Below are 23,793 nucleotides of genomic sequence, written 5' to 3' on the forward strand. Positions count from 1 at the left end.
TTTTTCCATGAAAATATTGAGAGAAACTTATAAAATATATCACTAGAACCTGAAGAAATGAAATATATGGCTTTTTCTGGTCTTTCAGCCTAGGAAACACTATTAGAATAATATTGCTCTGCCACTTTGGACCGTAATGAGGACCACATCTAAGGATGATAAAATAAGAATATGAAATGAAACTGTTTCTCCAGCAACCTTCTGGAGCTTTCATTTCTGGGCTGTCTATTGCCAGAATTTTTTAACTGAGAGAAATAAACTATTTTATATAAAAACCAAATAGACAGTATTATTTCAATAGATCTTAAATGCAAGAATCCAAGCCTGGAGAGAAAAAAACAAACCAAACTACATGGTATTTTTTTCTTTGAAACAAGTTTAATTTTGTTCCAGCCCCAAATAAGGGGAAGAACTTAAATCTTAAAAAATGCTCAAAAATCAAGCCATTAAAAAGTTAAGCACCCCTCCCCTTAGCAATAAATACTGAACTGATATATACATATTAGACTCAGGACGGAGACAAAAAACAGGAACCTTGGGGACCCTGTCCCATGGCAAGATTCTAACACTTCTACCAATTCTAAGCTCTTTGCTTAAAACAGCAGTCAAAAAGTTAAAAAAGGCAGGAGAGATATATCATGAGACTATGTGGCTCTGAGCTGGAACATGATGGGAGAAAAAAAAAGGAGACACAAAATATCTTATTGGGCAGGAAAAGGGAAAGTCTTCATTTAAAATACTCCCTCCCCAAACCCCTCAGAGTCATTGGATGTGGCTGGTCCAGTGGCCGAGTGCCTTGAGCATATATCCTCGCCTCCACTCCCTCTTCAGCATGCAAGTCAGGAGAGGTCATTCACACTGCGGTCGAGAGGCCACTGTGGCAGCAGCCTGGCTGCTGGAACCCTGAGGCTTTCCATTCACCACCAGCAGGAGGGGAGTCTCCACACGAATACTGGAAAAGGAATAGTCCTAGAAGACAGACAGAGGTTGATTATAGAACCTAAGGCAGAAAACACTCCATCACCTGGCAACACCACGGGCAACTTACTCTCCCACTGGTCCTATGTATACACCCCTTACCCAAATCTTTCACTAGAAAAAAAAACAGCTAACAAAGTAGACATAATTTTTCCAAAGTTCCAATCATCAGAAGGAAAATCTGGGCAGGGAATGTAACTCCAAGAATACCAAATTCCTTGCTCTGCCTAACAAAAAAATGCTATCAGCTCAGAGTTGGTCCTTCACCAGCATCTTCTGACAGGTAACCAGATACATACAGTAGCCAACCAGAGCCACTGGAAACTCTTAACTGTTAGCCCAAGTGTTTGTAAGGCCCTAAACTAATCTGCCAAGAAAAAATTAAAGTGACTCCTCCCTTTTATATCAAGAGGAAGGAATAGACCAAGAAATAGAATGTCACCTTTGTCTTAATAACAGAAAAGATATCAGCTCACTTTCCCTGTTCAAATGTATTTTAAGTTGTAAAATCCACTTGAATCAAACCGTGTAATATGATGTATTAAGAACTATGTAATGTTATGAACGACCAATAAAAAAAAAAAAAAAAATTAAGTTGTAAAACATGTTGCTAAAAGATCCTCATCCAAAAAACATTATTCCACTGACAGTGTGAAATCAACTCTTGTAAATAAAAGTAAAATAAAGAGTTCTCATAAATCAAATTTTTAAGAAGTTCTAACAAGAATATGTGCAAGCAACAACAAAAAAGACAATTTATAGAAGAAACATAAATAACTCAATAAACATATAATAAAATATTCAAACTCACAAGTAATCAATAAACCAATTAAAACAGTACCCAGTATTGGGAAGAAACTACACAGAACACCTATATCCACTGTTGGTAGTTAACAACTAACTAGTACAACCTTCCAAAGAATAATTTGGCAATATGTGTCAAAAACCTTTGAATTCTATATACCCTTTACACCCAAAAATCTACATTAAAAATTCACATCAGGAAATAATCATAGATACAGACAAAGATATTAAAATGTTCATTATTTTTATGTTTGGAAAAATTTAAAATAATCTAGATCTGGGGTAATCAAACTCTGTTAAAGAGGTAGATAGTAAAAATGTCAGGCTTGCTGGGTTATGGGGTCTGTTGCAGAACAATTCATCTCTGGCATTCGGATGCAAACAAGTAAGTGTGGCTGTGTTCCAATAAAGCTTAATGGACACTAACCCTTGAATTTCCTGTAATTTTCATGTATCACAAAATATACTTTTTTCCTTTTTAACATTTAATAATATAGAAACTATTCTTAGCTCACAGGCCAGATAACAATAGGTGGTGAACCAGATTTGGTCAGCATAACATAGTTTGCTGCCTAAATGATGAAAACATGGTTACATGCCTACTCTTATAAGGTTTTTGTAAAGAATCAGATCAGGCAACATAGGCAATAAAACTCCTAGCAGTGTCTAGCACTCAGTTAATTGTTCAATAAATGTTAGCTACCATCATCATCACTACTCCTATGACTGAATTCAAAACAATGTAGTGGAATATGTAAAAACAAGGAAAATATTCACAAACATTGGCATGTAATATCCCATACATAATTTAAAAGTAAAATGTGTGCATATATTTCTGAAAAGGAAAAGAATTGGAGCTATGTACATCAAACTATTGACAGTAGTAAATCTCCATGACAATATTTCAGTCAATTTTTAGTTTCTTTTTGTTTACCATAGTTTCCCTTTTCTATAACAAAAAGGGAACAGAGCATAAACATACAAATATTTACCATACCCACACAAATATTTACCATACCCACACATATTCACACTTTTATGTGTATTTTTTAAAAAGAGATAAGCTTGGTTCCATTTTCAGAGTCTATGAATTGCAAGAGAATCCAAGTCACTACTCACCTTTCCTTTGTGCTGAATTTGGTGAAGCCGCAAGTTAGGCTCAGGGATGGCTACGGAGTCCCCAATGAGCACTCCCCAGCTCTGCACCATATTATACACCATCACTGCATAGCAAGGTCCATCTGAATCTACTAGGCCAAATGTACTGCCAGGTTAAGATAGGAGAAAAGGGAAAAAAAAAAAAAAAAAAAGGTATGTGGGCAGGAAAGAACAGAAACAGTGGTTTTAAAATACTAGCAAAATAAACAAATGCTGGCCCCTCCCCCAGTGCCTGAAAGCTAGGCGAACCTGCAACCCACGGGCGGGTCAGGCCCAGCAACCTGCCGAGCGAGAGATCAGCTACGCACGCCTGCAGGGAACGCGGACAGGACCCACAAGTAGGACAGGGCCGGCGGCTTGCTGAAGGGCAGGCCCGTCCCCTCCCCCAGTGTCTGCAAGGTAGGCGGGACCCTGACCAGCGGCGGATGGCCCCAGCGGCCTGCTGAGGGGTGGAACCGGCCCCTCCCCCAGTGCCTGAAAGCTAGGCGAACCTGCAACCCACGGGCGGGGTCAGGTCCAGCAACCTGCCGAGCGAGAGATCAGCTACGCACGCCTGCAGGGAACGCGGACAGGACCCACAAGTAGGACAGGGCCGGCGGCTTGCTGAAGGGCAGGCCCGTCCCCTCCCCCAGTGTCTACAAGGTAGGCGGGGCTGTGACCACTGGCAGATCGGCCGAGCGGCCTACTGAGGGGTGGAACCGGCCCCTCCCCCAGTGCCTGCAAGCTAAGCGAACCTTCGACCCATCGGGAGGTCAGGCCCAGCAACCTGCGGAGTGACAGAGGTGCCCCTCATGCCTGCTGGGTAGGCGGACCTTTGACCGACCAGAAGAGTAGACCTAGGGCCTGCCAGCGTAACAGACGGATCACACAAATTGGAGGAGTATCACAGCCACTACCTGCCCTGCAAGGTGATCTTTCAACCATACAAGAGCAATATAAATAAATAGAGGGAAAATTTCAAAAACACAACAGTTTCACCAAACAGAAAGAAACGCCAGCAGTATGAAAAGACAAGGAAAGAAAGGACCACAGGCAATGCAGGTCAACTCAACTTTAGAAGAGGTAATAGGTGCAACAGATGGAATGTCAGATAGAGAGGTCAGGATATACATGCTTCAGATGATCTGGAGTCTCAAGGAAGACATGAGACAGCAAAATCAGATAATGAAAGACCACATTGACAAACAAATCCAGGAAGTAAAAGATCAATTTCACAGGGAGATAGAGGTAATAAAAAACAAACAAATAGAAATCCTAGAAATGCAGGAAACAATAAACCAACTTAAAAACTCAATTGAGAATACTACCAGCAGAGTAGATCACCTAGAAGAGAGAACATCAGACAATGAAGATAAAGTATTTCAACTGGAAAAGAACATAGACAGCTCAGCAAGTCTGCTAAGAAACCATGAGCAGAACATCCAAGAACTATGGGATAATATCAAAAGACCAAACTTAAGAGTCATTGGGATACAGGAAGGCACAGAGCTCCAAACCAAAGGAATAAACAATCTGTTCAGTGAAATAATAAGAGAAAACTTCCCAGACTTGAAGAATGAGACAGAACCCCAAATCTTAGAAGCCTACAGGACGCCGAATGTGCAAAATCATAAGAGATCCACACCTAGACACATTATAATGAAGATGTCAAACATACAGAATAAGGAGAGAATTTTAAAAGCTACAAGAGAAAGGAAGCAGATTACATTTAGGGGTAAACCAATCAGGATAACAGCTGATCTCTCAACACAGACTCTAAAAGCTAGAAGATCCTGGAATAACATATTTCAAATGCTAAAAGAAAATGGGTTCCAACCAAGAATCGTGTATCCGGCGAAATTAAGCTTTAGGATGGAAGATGAAATTAAAACATTCGATGATAAACAAAAGTTAAAAGAATTTGCAGCTAGAAAACCATCTCTTCAAAAAATCCTTGGCAAAACACTACAGGAAGAGGAAATGGAAAACAATAATGAAAACCAACAGTGGGAGGTAGGACAGTAAAGGGGGGAAAACAAATCAGGTTTAATAGCATTAATAAACAAATATGGCTGGAAGAACAAACCATATCTCAATAGTAACCCTAAATGTTAATGGCTTAAACTCACCAATTAAGAGACACAGGCTAGTAGAATGGATCACAAAACAAGACCCAACAATATGCTGCCTACAGGAGACGCATCTGATAGGAAAAGATATTCATAGACTGAAGGTGAAAGGTTGGGAAAAATCATACCACTCATATGGACTGCGGAAACAAGCAGGAGTGTCCATACTCATATCCAATAAAATAGATTTCAAGCCAAAGTTAATCAAAAGGGATAAAGAAGGACACTTCATACTGCTCAAGGGAACCATACACCAACAAGACATAACAATCATAAATATATATGCCCCAAATAATGGTGCAGCTGTGTTCATCAAGCAAATTCTTCTCAAGTTCAAGAGTCTAATAGACCACCATACAATAATCATGGGAGACTTCAACTCACCTCTCTCACCACTCGACAGATCTACCAAACAAAAGTTAAATAAGGAAATTATAGAACTCAACAACACAATCAACAACCTAGACTTAATTGACATATATAGACTATACCACCCAACATCAAGTAGTTACACTTTTTTCTCAGCAGCACATGGAACCTTCTCAAAAATAGACCATATATTATGTCACAGGGCAACTCTTAGACAATATAAAGGGGTAGAGATAATACCATGCATCTTATCTGATCATAATGGAATGAAACTGAAAATCAATGATAAAAGAAGGAAGGAAAAATCAAGCATCACTTGGAGAATCAACAATAGGTTGCTGAATGATCAATGGGTTTTAGAAGACATCAAGGAAGAAATTAAAAACTTCCTAGAGTCAAATGAAAACAAAGACACAACATATCGGAATCTATGGGACACATTGAAAGCAGTTCTAAGAGGAAAATTCATTGCTTGGAGTTCATTCCTCAAAAAAAGAAAAAACCAACAAATAAATGATCTCATACTTCATCTCAAAATCCTAGAAAAAAAAGAGCAAAACAATAGCAAAAGAAGTAGAAGGCAAGAAATAATTAAAATCAGAGCTGAAATTAATGAAATTGAAACAAAAGAAACAATTGAAAAAATTGACAAAACTAAAAGTTGGTTCTTTGAAAAAATAAATAAAATTGACAGACCCTTAGCCATGCTAACGAAGAGAAGAAGAGAGAGAACCCAAATTACTAGCATACGGGATGAAAAAGGCAATATCACAACAGACACTTCAGAAATACAGAAGATAATTAGAAATTATTTTGAATCCTTATACTCCAATAAAATAGAAGATAGTGAAGGCATAGATAAATTCTTTAAGTCTTATGATCTGCCCAGATTGAGTCAGGAGGATATAGACAACCTAAACAGACCAATAACAATAGAGGAAATAGAAGAAACCATCAAAAGATTACCAACTAAGAAAAGCCCAGGACCGGATGGGTATACAGCAGAGTTTTACAAAACCTTTAAAGAGGAACTAACACCAATACTTTTCAAGCTATTTCAGGAAATAGAAAAAGAGGGAGAACTTCCAAATTCATTCTACGAAGCCAACATCACCCTGATTCCGAAACCAGACAAAGACACTTCAAAGAAAGAAAACTACAGACCAATATCTCTAATGAACCTTGACGCAAAAATCCTCAATAAAATTCTGGCGAATCGGATTCAAATACATATCAAAAAAATTATACACCATGATCAAGTAGGATTCATCCATGGGATGCAAGGCTGGTTCAATATACGGAAATCAATTAATGTTATTCACCACATCAATAGACTTAAAAATAAGAACCATATGATCATCTCGATAGATGCAGAAAAACCATTCGACAAAGTACAGCATCCCTTTATGTTCAAAACTCTAGAAAAATTAGGGATAACTGGATCATACCTCAACATTGTAAAAGCAATCTATGATAAGCCACAGGCCAGCATCATTCTGAATGGAGAAAAATTGAAGGCATTCCCTCTAAGATCTGGTACAAGACAGGGATGCCCTCTCTCACCACTTCTGTTCAACATAGTCCTCGAAACACTGGCCAGAGCAATTAGACAGACGAAAGAAATTAAAGGCATAAAAATAGGAAAAGAAGAACTTGAATTATCACTATTTGCAGATGATATGATTCTATACCTAGCAGACCCAAAAGGGTCTACAAAGAAGCTATTAGAGCTAATAAATGAATTCAGCAAAGTGGCAGGATATAAGATCAACACGCATAAATCAAAGGCATTCCTGTATATCAGCGACAAACCCTCTGAAACAGAAATGAGGACAACTACTCCATTCACAATATCCCCCCAAAAAATAAAATACTTGGGAATCAACCTAACAAAAGAGGTGAAAGATTTATACAATGAAAATTACAGAACCTTAAAGAAAGATATAGAAGAAGACCTTAGAAGATGGAAAAATATACCCTGCTCATGGATAGGCAGAACTAACATCATCAAAATGGCGATATTACCAAAAGTTCTCTATAAGTTCAATGCAATGCCAATCAAAATCCCAACAGCATTTCTTGTAGAAATAGATAAAAGAATCATGAAATTCATATGGAATAATAAAAGACCCAGAATAGCAAAAACAATACTAAGCAGGAAGTGTGAATCAGGCGGTATAGCGATACCAGACTTCAAACTATACTACAGAGCAATAGTAACAAAAACAGCATGGTACTGGTACCAAAACAGGAGGGTGGACCAATGGTACAGAATAGAGGACACAGTAACCAATCCACAAAACTACAACTATCTTATATTTGATAAAGGGGCTAAAAGCATGCAATGGAGGAAGGATAGCATCTTCAACAAATGGTGCTGGGAAAACTGGAAATCCATCTGCATCAAAATGAATCTGAATCCCTATCTCTCGCCATGCACAAAAGTTAACTCAAAATGGATCAAGGAGCTTGATATTAAATCAGAGACACGGCATCTGATAGAAGAAAAAGTTGGCTATGATCTACATACTGTGGGGTCGGGCTCCAAATTCCTCAATAGGACACCCATAGCGCAAGAGTTAACAACTAGAATCAACAAATGGGACTTACTCAAACTAAAAAGTTTTTTCTCAGCAAAAGAAACAATAAGAGAGATAAACAGGGAGCCTACATCCTGGGAACAAATCTTTACTCCACACACTTCAGATAGAGCCCTAATAACCAGAATATATAAAGAACTCAAAAAATTAGACAATAAGATAACAAATAACCCAATCAATAAATGGGCAAAGGACCTGAACAGACACTTCTCAGATGAGGACATACAATCAATCAATAAGTACATGAAAAAATGCTCACCATCGCTAGCAGTCAGAGAAATGCAAATCAAAACCACCCTAAGATACCATCTCACTCCAGTAAGATTGGCAGCCATTAGGAAGTCAAACAACAATAAGTGCTGGAGAGGATGCGGGGAAAAGGGCACTCTTGTTCATTGCTGGTGGGACTGCAAATTGGTGCAGCCAATTTGGAAAGCAGTATGGAGATTTCTTGGAAAGCTGGGAATGGAACCACCATTTGACCCAGCTATTCCCCTTCTCGGTCTATTCCCCAAAGACCTAATAAGAGCATGCTACAGGGACACTGCTACATCGATGTTCATAGCAGCACAATTCACGATAGCAAGACTGTGGAATCAGCCTAGATGCCCTTCAATAGATGAATGGATTAAAAAAATGTGGCATTTATACACAATGGAGTACTACTCTGCATTAAAAAATGACAAAATCATAGAATTTGGAGGGAAATGGATGGCATTAGAGCAGATTATGCTAAGTGAAGCTAGCCAAGCCCTAAAAAACAAATGCCAAATGACTCCTTTGATATAAGGGGAGGAAACAAGGACAGGGTAGGGACGAAGAGCTTGAGACGAAGATTTACATTAACAGGGTTGAGAGGTGGGAGGGAAAGGAAGTAAGAAGGGAAATCGCATGGTAATGGAAGGCGATCCTCAGGGTTATACAAAATGACATATAAGAGGAAAGGAGGGGTAAGACAAGATAATACAAATGGAAGAAATGATTTACAGTAGAAGGGGTAGAGAGAGAAAAGGGGAGGGGAGGGGAGGGGAGGGGAGGGGAGGGGGGATAGTAGAGAATAGGACAGACAGCAGAATACATCAGACACTAGAAAGGCAATATGTCAATCAATGGACGGGTAACTGATGTGATACAGCAATCTGTATACGGGGTAAAATTGGGAGTTCATAACCCACTTGAATCAAACTGTGAAATATGATGTATTAAGAACTATGTAATGTTTTGAATGACCAACAATAAAAAAAAAAATAAAAAAATAAAAAATAAAAAATAAAAAAAAAAAATAAACAAATGCTTTCTCACTAACTTGCTCACTATTCATCATCTCACTAACCATCACCTACTATGTACTTCTGAGTCCCCTTTATCTTAGATATTATATAGCTACAAAATGCACGTAAGACTCAACAATCCATCACTTTGCTAAGAACTTAGGACACAGACACTATGAGGTCATCCAACAAATATCAATGATGAACTAGCCCCAAACACTGCAACTGAAGCATTATTCCTAGCCTATCAATTTAATTATCACACTTAGCCAAAACCCCTAACTACCGCTGTCAATCTACTTTAATTCCACAAACTTTCACTAAATGTTATACATGTGTCAAGCATTGTATCTGGCCGTAAGATACCAATCCATCTATTAATGACCTATAAACTACCAGAAGTCAAACAACAAAACCATTTCTTGGCCTGAGGTGTAGCTGAGTGGTAGACTGTTTGCTTAATATGTACAAGGCCCTGGGTTCCATCCCCCACGCTGCAAAAAAAAAAAAAAAAACAAAAACACTAAAGCACAGTGTGATGAATACTCAGCTTTTTCCCTTGTGGTAAATTCAGTGAAAGCACAGATTGGGCTGTGGGCCTATAAATCAAAACTGGAAAGCAAGGAAGACTTTCTTCAGGAAAATGATTACTCTCACAGGATAAAAAAAATTAGCTGGGTTAAAACAGGGAAATAGCAGGGTATGGTAGTACCTGTAATTCTAGACATTCAGGAGGCTGAAGCAGAAGGATCACAAGTTCTAGACCAGCCTCAGCAACTTAATAAAGTCCTAAGCAACTTAGTCAGACCCTGTCTCAAAATTAAAAAATCAAAAGGATTGGGCATGCAGCTCAGTGGTAAAGCATCTCTGGATTCAATCTCCAGTTAGAAAAGACAAAAAAAAAAAAAAAAAAAAAAACAGGAAAATTAATCTTCAATAGAAATAAAATTTTCTGAGAGATGGGAGTAAGACTGACTTGGAAGGAGAATGAGGGAACTTCCTGGGGTAGTTGTCATGATCTCCATCTTGGGTTATAAAGATGCAAGCATTTGTCAAAACTCAGCAAATGTGCATTTAGATTTGTACATTTCATTGCAGATCTATTTCACATAAACAGAAAATAATGCAAACAAATACTGACCTCAGTTAAAGATTGTATGCTAAAGTATTTAGAGAAAACTATACTGATTCCTGCAATTTACTCTGAAATGCACCAAAAGTAAAATGGATAAATGGATAAATACACAGATGTCATAAACTAATAGCAAAACATTAATGGTACAACATAGGTAGTTGGATACATAGATGCTTACTGTAAATTTCTTTCAACTTTGCTGTATGTTTGAAAATTTTTAGAAGGAAATGTTAGGAGGAAATTTAGCTATATTAAGAAGAAGCTGTAGGCTTATTCAGAAGTATAATTGTGTGTAAGGCACAGAGGTATGAAAATAGCTGTTCTTAAACTTACAAAATAGTGCTACAGTTAGAATGAAAGGTACATGTGGGAAAGTGACAAAGATTATGAAAAAAGAAAGAGCAAATCCTAAACTAAGCTAGAGAGTTCAAACTTTATTCTGAAAGCTACAGAACACCAGTAAAAAAATTTTAATAGAAAGTGGCAATGTTCAGATTTTCATCTGGATTTTCTGGCAACTCTATGGAACACTGGAGGAAAAGTCGAGTCAGGGAAATGTGTTTGGAGAACAGGCTGAATTAAGGTAGTAGAAAGAGAGAAGTAGGAACAAAACCAGCAAATGCATAAGACCTGGTGACTACTTCAAACAGAATGGAAAAATCTAAAAATTACTTTTAGAAGTGTTAATTTTGTGACTGAGTAAAGAGATGGTACCATTCACCAACAGGGAATTCAAGGAAGAGGAGCAAGTTTAGAAATAATGATTAGAAACTGTGATTGGGCAAAGGAAGGGAGGGGAGGAAAGATGGTAGAATGAGATGGACATTATTACCCTAGATACGTGTACGATTGCACATGTGGTGTGGTGCTACATCATGTACAACCAGACAAAAGAAAATTTGTGCCACAGTTGTGTACGATGAATCAAAATGCATTCTGCTGTCATATATACCTAATTAGAATAAATTAATTAATTTTTTTTTTAAAGAAAGAAAGAATAAGAATTTTGGTGGCGGGGTATTGGGGATTGAACTCAGGGCACTTGACCACTGAACCACATCACCAGCCCTATTTTGTATTTTCTTTAGAGACAGGGTCCCACTAAGTTGCTTAGCACCTCACTTTTGCTGAGGCTGGCTTTGAACTTGCAATCCTCCTGCCTCTGCATCCTGAGCCGCTGGGATTATAGGTGTGCGCCACCATGACCAGTCAGATGAGAAATTTTGAACACACTGAGTTAGAAATTTTAAATGAAGCCCAGAAGCAGTCAGATAAAGGGATGCAAAACCCAAAAATTAGGCCTTGCTGAAGATATACCTGTGAGCATGGAGGAAATAGCCATAGGCTTGGGTTCATATGACATCACCAAGCAAGATAAACTATAGATAAGATGCTGACAAATCAGTGCTCATGCCAGTACATAGCATGCTTGAATTCACAGGGAACACTGCAATCAAGCATAGTACTCTCCTGATGAATCCAGTCAAAGCCTCAGAGTCTTTCTATAGACTACGTCAGACAATCACCAATCAATGTAGGCAAACATCCCATGGCATAGGAGTCCTAAAGAAGCTAACATTTAGAAGTTGGGCAAAGAGAGAAACCAAAAAGTGGCAAAACATTTATATATTCTCAAAGTTTCCTTAAAATTTACCCTTTGTCTATATCTTTTTCATTCCTCTCAGCTCTAAGGTGTGCTCTCATTAACTAAACTTTCCTCAACAATCTTCTTGCTCTTCAATTCATCAAATACACATACTTCTAGAAAATGCCAATGGAGAATGCTCAGGAATGTAATGGGAACTGTTTTTCAGATTGGATGGAACAGAAAGAATGTGAAAGACGACAGTGAAAGATAAGTCAAATGTTATAAAATCATGTAGTGAAGCCAATGAATCATGTGCTTAGAAAAACTCTGGTAATTCCAGAAAATAAACCATTTCAGTAGAAACAAAAGAGAGACAGTCAAGAAAGGATTAGGAAGTGAGTGAAGAACAAAGGAGTGATGGCACTCACTAAAGCCTAAGTTTTCAAGATTTAAATTTTTCTAAATGAATATTCTTAATTCATTCCTTTGCTATCATTAGCCTAAGTCCTTTATAAATTTTTTTCTCACTCCTCATAACAAATACAGTATATGCTCAATAAATATTTGTTGAATGACAAATCTGGGAAAATCTCCCTATAATCTGGCCTTAAGTTCCAACTCAAAGTTCACCTTCTGGAACTACCTAAGAAAATCTAAGTCTAAACAGAACAGAATTTGTCCTCCTTCAATTCTATAATCATCAAAACTCAAAGGAGGCAGAATTTTAAGATTTCTGTATCTTATTTTAAAAATGTCCTGTTAAATTTGTTATAAATATAGGAATTCACAAAGCACCAAACTCAGGGGGAGAAACAGGCATACAGAAACTATAAAGGCTTCTGCCAAGGATTGTTAGATATCACCTAGACAATTTTTGCTTGTAGAACAGAAGGGAATGAGAAGTCAGTAATTTGTGACCATTAACAATGCCCTCAAACTGTCAGGGAAAGGACAAGAAGTGAGAGCAATTAGTTCAAAAGGGAGAAAAAGAGAAAAGGCAAAAGACACTCACAAGGGGACTTTCTCCTCTGTGGTTAGGCTAAACACCACCTTTCCCAGGACCACAGCACCACTATTTACACCAGGCTTCAGCTCACTCAGAGGCTTGAGCTGCAGGGTCACCTTCTGCCCAGAGGCTGATTGATAGCGACCATCACCACAGGGGCCTAGGTGGGCAGGACGCAAGTTTCCCAGCATGCTCTGTAGCTTTTTCACCTTCATCTTTCCCTGCAAAGGAAGGAGAAATAGGAAAAAGTGAAAATTATTCTTGAGTTCAGTCCTTCCCTCTCACCCACCTATTTTAATGGGGTCACTACCACCTAAGTCTATTCTTTTCTTATTTTTTGACCCCTAGCAGAAAAAAAGAGTAGGCTTCAGCCCTTATTATACATCTTTACCTTGCTTTCCAGGAGGATGGTTAATCTATTAAGGAATTCCAGGAGTTGTTGCTCTCGTTGCTGGGGCTCTGGCCAGGCAGGGTCTAGTGCTGCAGCCCGAGAAAAGCCCTCCAGGGCCTCTCCATAACTCTCTTCATATTTATGTAACTGTACAAAAAGTAGTCCAAAACTTCCCAATTATAAATATGTCCAAACTATGCAGAGAGAATAATGCCACAATGAGTTAGGAGCCTGGAGAAATAAACTGTTTTACTTCCCAATTATTTTCCTGTCCTACCATGAATATCATCCTTCTTGGCCAAGGTGATAGCAATGACGAAGATGAAATTACTTCAAAGATGAAATTATTACAAACTCTAAATAAAAGGTGGCATATATTGGGTCACTCTACTTTTACATTTATTCTTTTTTTTCCATTTGCATATATTTATTTATTTTTTATTGGTTGTTCACAACATTACAAAGCTCTTGACACATCATATTTCATACATTAGATTAAAGTGGGTTATGAACTCCCAATTTTACCCCAAATGCAGATTGCAGAATCACGTCGGTTACACATCCACAATTTTACATAATGCCCTATTAGTAATTGTTGTATTCTGCTACCTTTCCTATCCCCTACTATCCCCCCTCCCCTTCCCTCACATCTTACTTCAAAGTCTTCTAAACCATCTCCCCATTTTCTATGTACTCACCTACCTCCCAGCCCCTCTCTCTCTTTAGTGATTCCATGGGATACTAAAGTCAAATTGAGCTAACTAGTTCTAGAAATAATTTGGCTTTCCTCTCACAGTTCGAACTGAACTTTGTCCATATGTATACTCAGTTATCCTCACAGGCCAAGACCTATAATGTCTTTTTTATTTAACCTTCCTATGACTACTGTCCCATGGTCTTACCGTTGCCCTGTTCAGATGAAGGTCAGGATTGCTAGAAGCTTTCCCGTCAACCTTCTCCTGTAATGGGATAAAAAGATCATCGGTGGATCCTGCCTCAATCTTAAGGATAGCCATACATATGACATCCTAGACCTCTTGTTCCTAGAAAAAATTTAGTTTCTTGCCAAAATATTACCTATACCTACACTACTATACAATTGTTCCTTATATATGTTCCTCAGTCTCTCAATCTCTCAAACCTGAGGGATGTAACAGTGTTTATATACGTAAAACTTTCAAATATGGTTTTAGTTAATCCACACAGTACTATAAAGACAGAATATGAAGAAATATGTGAACACATTCTGATTATAATTTTTAGTAGTAATATGCTGGATAAATGAGGAAAGCCTAGCACAATATGATATGATATTGATTTAATGCATTTCTTCTGCCCATGAGCCTGGCTCCAGACCCATGCAGAATCATGTTCCTACATCTAAACCCCCTTAAAGCACAAATGGAAAGTCAAATTCTGATTCTCTAAAATACATCGCCAGAAACCAAAGGACAGTGCAAATGTGCTGTGAAGAAACTGATCTGTTCATTTGTTCATTGCATTAATTGCCTGTCATACTACAAAAGCACAAACAACATGAATTAAAATTGTTTAAATGATTAGTTCAGATATGTTTCAAAATGTGGATTTAGGAGAAGAAATTAAAGAGTTAAGAGCAATTGGCAGAAGTCAAATATTAAAATGCCATAGTATTCTGTAAAATGCAAACATTCACAAAGTTAAGAAATTAGAGTAAAATATAAATCTCTAAGTTTCCACACTGAAAAACGGACAGTCCTTGAACACAAACATGAATATAAGGGAAATATTTTCTTTGTTTTGCCACAAAGATCAAAACAAGTAATGATAGGTTAAAAAGCAGTTCTCTATATCAAAGAATTCATGAAAGCAAAGAAGAAAGATGAACATGAGAGTCAAATAAGAAGTGCTCAGAAGGCCAATGTGAATCTCCTAAAAATGAGTAATCAGGTATCCAAAGCCTGAAGGAAAGACCCATGTAAAAATGGCCTGGAAGACTAGGCAAAGAATGAGCTCCAGTGAATTAATTCTAGGTAATGATGCAGAATAGACTATATTCTATTTTCTCTTTTAGCCTACAGGAAATCCAGAGCCACACTGTCTACTAGTTAATGTGGGGGTAGTATTTAAGCGTTAAAGAGTTTTCTTCTTTCTTTAAAATAAATGTGTACAATTAATAAGCATTATTTTAATAGTCTTTTTTTCCCATTAAAAAATATAAACAGATTGAGACATCTTCTGTGATTTGGTTATACATGCCTCTACAATATCTAAATAGCTCCAGGAACTATCTAGCACTAAAGCATCACGCTGCAAGTAGCTCCTAACACTCACATTATAAGAAGAAATAAGTTATTTGTGCAAACACAGTTTTACAAACATAAGAAACCAGATAATACTTCACATGCTACTTGCCAAAGGACCATAAGAAAGACTGAATGATGCTCTTCCTTCTGTGATTGTCTCTATTTACTTGAACCTAAGTGACCACAAGTACTTACTGCTTGGGCATAGGCACTGAGGGCTTGTTGGGAGATCTTAGGGTTCTGGCCAGTATTGAAGTATAAAGAAAGGTATGCATTCCCCAGAATATCTGAAAGAAAAACAGCAGTGGATCATCTCTGAGCCCAAATCCGGGATATGACCTATTCTGTTAACCCCTAAAAGTCTATTTCAGCTAGACACAGTGGCATATGCCTGTAATCCCAGGGGCTCCGGAGGCTGAGGCAAGGGAGTCACAAATCCAAACCGAATCTCAGCAACTTATTAAGGCCCTAAGAAACTTAGAGAGACCCTGTCTCTAAATAAAAACAACTGAGAATTTGGAGGAACTGTGATTGGGCAAAGGGGAGGGAGGGGAAAATGGGGACAGGAAAGACGGTAGAATGAGACAACATCATTACCCTAGGTACATGTATGACTGCACATATGGTGCAACACTACATTGTGAACAACCAGAGAAATGAAAATTTGTGCTGCAATTGTGTACAATGAATAAAATGCATTCTGCTGTTATATATACCTAAATAGAATTAATTAGTTATTTAATTTTCTTAAAAAAAAGAAAAGAACAGAACGAGGATTTGGCTCAGTGGTTAAGCACCCCTGGGTTCAATTCCTAGGACCAAAAAGAAAGTTCAATTCCTAGGACCAAACCAGGATGACACTATATTTAGTATGACCAAAATTCTTGCAGGACAGATAAACATGAACACCCTACCCCGCATCCCCTTGAAGAGAAACTTGAATAAACTTTACAAAAGCCCTACTTGCTTATGTGGAAGCATTTGTCTCCTCCATTGAATCAAAAGATCCAAGAGTACAGGTGAGGGGTTCAGTGGTAGAGCACATGCCTACTATGCACGAGGTCCTGGGTTCAATCCCCAGCACCAGCACCATACAAAAAAAAGAAAAAGAAGAAATCAAAGAATAGTGGTTCATCAAAATACCTTTTGGGCTTCTTTAAAACAAGATGCCCTAGTTTACCTTACAGTCAAGATTCAAGATAGGTTCCAGGTGATTTAGGTATGTAGCCATGATTGAGAACCACAACTCTAGAAACCTAGAAGATCTCTTGAGAGCACTCACACCAGGAGCGGCCATCGAGGACATCCATCTGCACAGCCAACTTAGCTTGCCGAACACTGTCCATGACATGGTTAGAATGTTCATCTCCTGTGTCAGTCCGCAACTGGCGAAGCACCATTGACAGGTTTTGCAGGGAGACTTTGTTCTTGCACTGCAAATTTAAAAAAACATAACACTCAACCTTCCTGATTCTACCTTCTCTTTCTAGATCTATTCTGACTTCAATCTTCTCCTAAATCTAATTTTTCATCTTAATTCTTGCCATCTGCATCTGGGATGCCAACAACAAGGATTAGCTTGGTTGCTCACTTTTCTTCACTTCTTATCTACCCCTGAATTTGATCCCATCACCTTTTTCCTTTCTCAGTTCCCCATCCCTGATTTCCTCATCCAGGTGGCTCCTTTACCCTTCTGATTATGTTCTCCTAGTTCAAACTTAGCTCTGATTTATTATTAGAGTCCTAGAGAAATTCACAGAACCAAAGGAATTCCATCCTTCCCATCTGTGTTTTCTGAGGGGATGGTGGGCAGCTCACATGGGTGAGGGCTCCTGAGAAGCAGGTGTGGGCAGCTGCAACATCCCCTTTCTTCCAGTAGACCTCACCCAGCTGGTTCCAGGCTTCCACCAGCTCAGGTTCCAGCTTCACAGCCTTTGACAGAAGCTCCTCAGCCTTAGGGCTATAGTCAGGAGTCACATTCAGTGCCTTCCCTGTTAGCATCAGAGCCTGTGCCTTGCCCTGGACAGAACCTAGGAAGAAAAGAAAAAGATAAAGGAAAGTTGAAAAGCCTGAGAAGTGGGAAGACCAGGGTACTGTCTCTCAAGAAATAACAGCATGCTAGCTCTAGGAATGGAAGGAGTTGAGGAAAATTTTTAACAGTGATCCACTTACTGAAAGCCTATTATATGGAGAATACTATGTTAGGTATTGGGTAACAAAGCAAGCAGTATTTCTACCTTAGAAGGCTTTCACAATCTGGTGAAAGAAATAAAACTTAACACATGGAAAATTAAAATAACAATGAAAAGCAGCACAGGGTACTCACTCAATGAATGGGCTTTAAAAAGTAAAGAGAAAAGAAGATAAAATGAAGGGAAGGGAGGGGGAATGTGAAAAGAATAGCATCAAATAAATCTGATATAACTTGCCTATGTATATATTTGAATATACTACAGTGAATCTCACCATCATGTACATCCACAAGAAATTAATTTTAAAAATTAATATAGGTAAATGGCAGAAAGATCAGTAAAGGGAAGTGTTAGGTCTGCAGATTTCCCTTCCTCCTCCACTTTCATAGTGGCTGGGGGTAGGGACTTTCTACCTGGCTGAGGAGACCTGAAATGGCCAATCATAAGCTGACATGGCAACGGACCCCAACCACCATGGTTCCCCAGCAGAAGAAATTGCCCTGTCATCTCACATCAGCCCTGACCAGCCTGTGATAGACATAACCCCCCTAAACTCAGCTCCGCCAATCTGCTGTCAGTAGCTGCAATTTAGATGGCCTAGGCCCTCCTACCTCCAGATTCCCTTATTAACATTGTTCTTGTCTTTCCCATGGTGACTTCCCCGGCCCTCACCCTTTAGCTGACCAGTGAACCTCCCGAGGAGCCCCCCCCACCCTATAAACTTTCTTTTGGTGCCTGATTCTTGTTCTGTGGTTCCTGATCTTGCACACACCCCTTTCTGCTTTACAGGAAGGGAACTGGATGTCGAGGGAGGTATTGGAGACTGAATTTGAACAACATATATCCCATGTTTTTATAATTATGTCAAAATGGATTCTACTGTCATATATAAAAGAACCAATAAATTTTTTTTAAAAAAAGATTCTTCCTGTTAGAAAATCATATAAACAAAAATACATGTGGTATGTTCATGCAAGCATGAGTATTCCAACCTGGATGAAACAAAAAGTTCCTTGATAAACAAGTAGTCAGAATTAAAGTTAGAAAAAAGAGTGAGATGATGGACACTTAAATATGAGGTTAAGGGGGTTAGACTTCAGACAGTCAATAGCAGGAATCTTTAGACACTTGAGCAAAAAGACAGATAAGAGGGGGCCAATATGGTGGTGCACACCTATAATCCCAACTACTTAAGAGGCTAAAGCAGGAGCATCACAAGTTCAAGGCCTGGGCAACTTAGCATCTCAAAATTTAAAGAAACAAAAAGAGTCAGGGGTCATAGCTCAGTGGTACAGTGCACCTGGCTCAATTCCTAGTACTAGTGGGGGGAAAAAGCCAGCCAAAAGAATAAGATTAAATGCCATTAAATAAATGAAGTAATGAGTTAGAAAGATAACTATGGCCAAGGTCAGTATATAAGTTGATCTGGAAGTAAAATGAATTAAAGACAGAAAGATCAATTAAGGAGATTACCACAATACTTCAAGCAACAAGTTTGATATAATAAAACCTTAGGAAAACAGCTTAGGGACTGAAAGCTTAATATCCTGCACAAGGGTCCTTAGAAGAAACAATCTGTTCTACCAACCCATAAATGCCACCAACAAGAGACCAGGCTAAATAAAGAGACAAAACTCTATCACATTTCAATGACAAGCAAGGGGCTGCAAGTTCTTTACAGCTCATACCCAAGTTCTTTACAGCTCATACCCAATTCCTCCATCTGCTGCAGGGTCTTCTCCATCTCCTCCCGTACATCCTGTTGCTTCCGCCCAGCATCCTCAACACTATGTGTCTCAAAATAGCTATCTCGAAATGAATAGAGCTGATCCACCAGTTCCTAAAAGGCAGAAGAATAGTACCATTAAGTGGGGAGAAAGCATCTTACAAGGAAATTTGAAAAGGACTAATCATACTAGCTCTTGGCCTAGAAATACCGATTCTCTTCTCTCACCTAGAATGGCACAATAGGCAGATGGACAGGTCTACTGAAACGCCACAAATCATGAGGAAAGCAGCCAGTATCCAGGGCCCACTTTCAAGGTCCCAACTTGTCCCATGTCAGTCTCTGTACTATAAAGACAATTCTTTCTCCCAGCTCCAATAGGGCTTCCAATATCTAAGCACTTCCCATACCATAGTCAGGAGGAGGCAAACACTTTGCAACTTAAGAAAAACCAAAGTTAACAAGATTATTCTGTCTGGTTCTGGCCCCCAAAGACTAAAACTTTCAAATATACCCTTAAAGCTGGATTTCCTAAGCTTAGTGGCAGAGTACTTGCCTAGCAAAGAGAAGGCCCTACATCCGATCCCCAGCAAAGCAAAAAAATAAATAAATAAAATATTTTAAAATCTAGACTTCCTAACAAAAAACACTTTATCCCCAATTTTTCCTATGTTGGTATGTGAAAACAAATGACCTTTCTGAATATGATAAACATGTGAGAAGGGCATTGTTTTCCACCACAAACAGTCCAATGTGAACTTGGTAACCTTGGTATTTTTGCAGTGTTTTGTTTCTTTTGCAGCACTGGGGATTAAATCAGGGTTTCGTTCATTCTAAGCAAGCAGCTCTACCACTGAGCTACATCTGCAGCCCTAAGGTTTTGTTTCTTTAAATGATTATTGTGGTTTGTTTGTTTCCCATTTCTTTGTTTTTTGTCAAGTCATCTTCTGGCTGTCTGGCATTATCTGCAAGTAAATGTTCTCTTTCCTCCTTGAAATGTCTCTGAATCTTCCCGTGGAACTTTTTCACTATTTTTTTTTTCCTGAAACTGAATAGCAGCAGAAACATACAGACCAACCCAATCAAGTTTTATCAACTCCCGCCACAAGACATCCTAAATTCGTCCACCTGTCTCCATCATGCTATGCCCATCCCAGACTAAAACAGTTTCAGTACTTGCCTGTACTACTGTAATAGCTTCTTACTAATCACTATGATTCTACTCTCTTCCATTCTCTATACTGTAGTCAGAGTGACCTAATAAAAATATATATCATATCACAAACCCTAAGTTTCCAGCTGCAGATAGAATAAAATCCAACTCCTTACCATGGGTTGCAACATTGGATGATCTGACCTCCCACAACCCAACCAGCCAAAAATTCCACTTCCTACCACCCTCCCTCCTATAATACTCAAGTCATATTAGCCATCATTCAGTTCTCAAAGCCATCAAGCTTGATCCCACCTTGAGATCTTTATATATGCTTTTCCCTATGCCTAGACACTCTTTCCTCAGAACTCTGCATGAGTCATTCCTCATCATTACTTAGAGTTCAGTTCAAACACCAGCTTCTTAGAACTTTCCCTAACTATCAAAATCAAACTAATCTCCCACACTATTAAATCACTCTTTTACTTTTCTTTATAGTACCTATCATTTGAAATTATGTGACCTATTCATTGTCCATTTTCTGTCTCTACCACTGGAATATAAGCTCCATAATGCAAAGGACTTTGCTTTGAGTTACACCAGAGCATTAGAACACGGATTGGATCATGGTAGACTCTCATTAGGTATGTTGACTAAATTGATATATCATACCTGTTTCTAACAAATACATGTGTTATATTTAATTTAAAATCCTACTCAGAATAAAAAGCATGGATTAGCTGCAAATTGGGAGTTTAAAACAAGGTCTTTCTATTTATTTTCAGTTTGCTAAAACAAACATGCAAGAACTTGTTTGGTTTTGTTTTGCTGGACTGAACGTTTTTCTCTCATGGCAATATCAATACCTACAATTTGTTAAAATTCAAATAGGTGTATGCAAAAACAGAAGGTAAAAAACTTACAATCGCTCCAAATAGCCTCAGATAGCCTCAGGGATAATCTGTGTTTAGTATACTTTTTCAGAAATACATATATATGATGTTTCTAATATGGAGCCAGGATTGGGAATTTCTGACTTCAGGCATCACAGGAGGGAATAAAATGAAGTTAATCCAAATCAGCTGGAAGTGACTTAAATCCACACTCTAAAAGTGCTATTATGTTACCTGCTCAGAAAACAAATCTCATCAATGCTTAAAACTTTTGGGTTTGACGCCTTGAAGCAAGTTACAAGCCTGTCATAAACTCTTAATGTTCACATTTCAGTCTGTTTCTGAGGTTTAAAGAAATTCTTAGGTCATTAAATGAAAGGTAGAATCAAGAAACTACATAACTCCTACCTACCAAGTACAATAGTAAAAAGAACAAGTACCTGTGGACTAGGGTAAAGCCTGAACCCGTCTGCAATGAATTCCAAACTGGGACTACAGCGGTCAAAAAAATATCCAAACCGTGAAGTCCTAAGGAAAGGAACCAGGATATTTGCAGTGCAGGCCATTACTGTGATTGCTGACAATCTCAAAGCAGAAAGGTATTAAAAGAAATGGCCTTTCTAGGGATAAAACAACACATGATAATGGTTCATGCAGACCTGCCACACACATAAATACGCTTTCACGGAGGAATCTAGAGGGGCGGGGGAGTTCCTCTCTAAGAATGTACAGGAGTACAGTCAGGAGCAACAATTCCCCTTCCGCATTCACAGCGGCAGCACCGGGTGCTAGCACACGGGCTGCGTTCCTCTCCTGGACGGGAAGCTTCCCTGGCCGCTGCCAGCTGCACCTCGGGAGTTGTTATAGTAACCGCACAGACGCGTGCAGCACCGAGTATGAGCCGTGGAATTCGCAAGCACTGTATAAAATGGGCTCCCTGCTTCTTCCCGAGTAACAAAAGCACACACAGATTTGAATCTGTGGCCTCACCTGTAATTTCTGCAAGATGTGCTTAGCTTCTTCCTCTTCCTCAGCCATCATTCCCCAGCCGCACTCGGCTTCTCTGCCCTCAAGTTTGTAATCACAGAGACGCACACACACGCCCATCGCGGAGCCACAGCGACATCTAGGGCTCTGGAGGCTAACCTGCACATAAAGGGCATTGATCCAAACCGACTTGAACTAACGCCTAAAATAGCTCTTTAATCACCTTTGAAATCAAAAATTTCTTTCCCAAATTCTGAGTAACAAAATGTCCTAAAATTAATCACATGTGCATTTTTGTTTGATATCTTCCTACTTATTTATATCAAGATTATAATACTCCTATAAAAGAAGACAGTTTAAGACAGTGGAATGCCTGTGCCCTTTGAAATTTTGAAGATAATGTAGAACAACGGTAACGTCTGACTCTTTTACAAACTTTGCAGATTTTCAAACATATGAGTAATCTCATCATTTGGAATGCACTATCTTAATAAATCTACTATACTTGGTATGGCGTTATAAAACTATCATGCTGTACACTCATAATGTTTACATATTCATTGTCTATTTCCAGAAGGATACTCAAGAAACAATGTCTCCAGAAAGTGAACGGCGACTGGGCAGAGAATTCTTTTCACTGTGTACTTTTTGAATTTTTTTGCCACATAAATGTACTTATTCAAAACTAAATAATTTTTTAATTTAAAAAATGCTTCCACATAGACTTTCTCTGAAAAGAGAAGACACTGCCAACAGTAACTTGCTTCCAAACAGAGAAACAGAGTGGCTGGGAGACAGAGGTAGAAGGGAGAATTTCGCTCTGCTTTTTTTGGGTACCTTTTTAATTTGTACCATATGAATGTATTAAACTCTTGAATAAATTTTTTTAAAGTAATATGTAGTATTTCTAACAGTTTCTCTTTACCCTTTTGAATTATAGCTTACTTGATTTCAGAATCAAATTGATTCTGTGAGCCTAACAAAGGATGAAGCTAAGTGTTCTCAGCAAAAATCATGAAGCTACATAAATAAAATCATTTCCTCAAACCACTTTCCAACAAAATTTAAAATTATATAGGGAACAAAAATACATTGTAATCTATTAAATCTCATTACCTACAAAATAGGCACATTTTAAAACTTTTAAGT

The 23,793-nt window shown here is 38.5% G+C and overlaps 1 protein-coding gene across 2 annotated transcripts; it reads right to left on the reverse strand.

The window, feature by feature from the left end:
- Positions 1 to 317: 317 nt before the first annotated feature.
- On the reverse strand, positions 318 to 22,729 carry Ttc5 (tetratricopeptide repeat domain 5). 2 transcript variants are annotated; one of them, XM_026412011.2, is made up of 10 exons: positions 22,648 to 22,729; positions 19,596 to 19,725; positions 17,512 to 17,723; positions 16,976 to 17,126; positions 15,889 to 15,980; positions 14,311 to 14,367; positions 13,409 to 13,555; positions 13,024 to 13,238; positions 2,902 to 3,046; positions 318 to 969 (listed from the first exon to the last, which is right to left on the reverse strand). In XM_026412011.2, exons 1-10 carry the CDS (start codon positions 22,696 to 22,698, stop codon positions 850 to 852), a joined length of 1,320 nt encoding a protein of 439 aa, XP_026267796.1. In that variant the 5' UTR covers positions 22,699 to 22,729; the 3' UTR covers positions 318 to 849. The 2 variants fall into 2 exon arrangements, with proteins under 2 accessions (XP_026267796.1, XP_026267797.1); XM_026412012.2 differs by lacking the exons at positions 15,889 to 15,980; positions 19,596 to 19,725; positions 22,648 to 22,729 and having other exon boundaries at positions 17,512 to 17,651.
- Between the last annotated feature and the right edge of the window lie 1,064 nt (positions 22,730 to 23,793).

The sequence above is a fragment of the Urocitellus parryii genome, chromosome 6, assembly GCF_045843805.1.
Source record: "Urocitellus parryii isolate mUroPar1 chromosome 6, mUroPar1.hap1, whole genome shotgun sequence".
Taxonomy (NCBI): domain Eukaryota; kingdom Metazoa; phylum Chordata; class Mammalia; order Rodentia; family Sciuridae; genus Urocitellus; species Urocitellus parryii.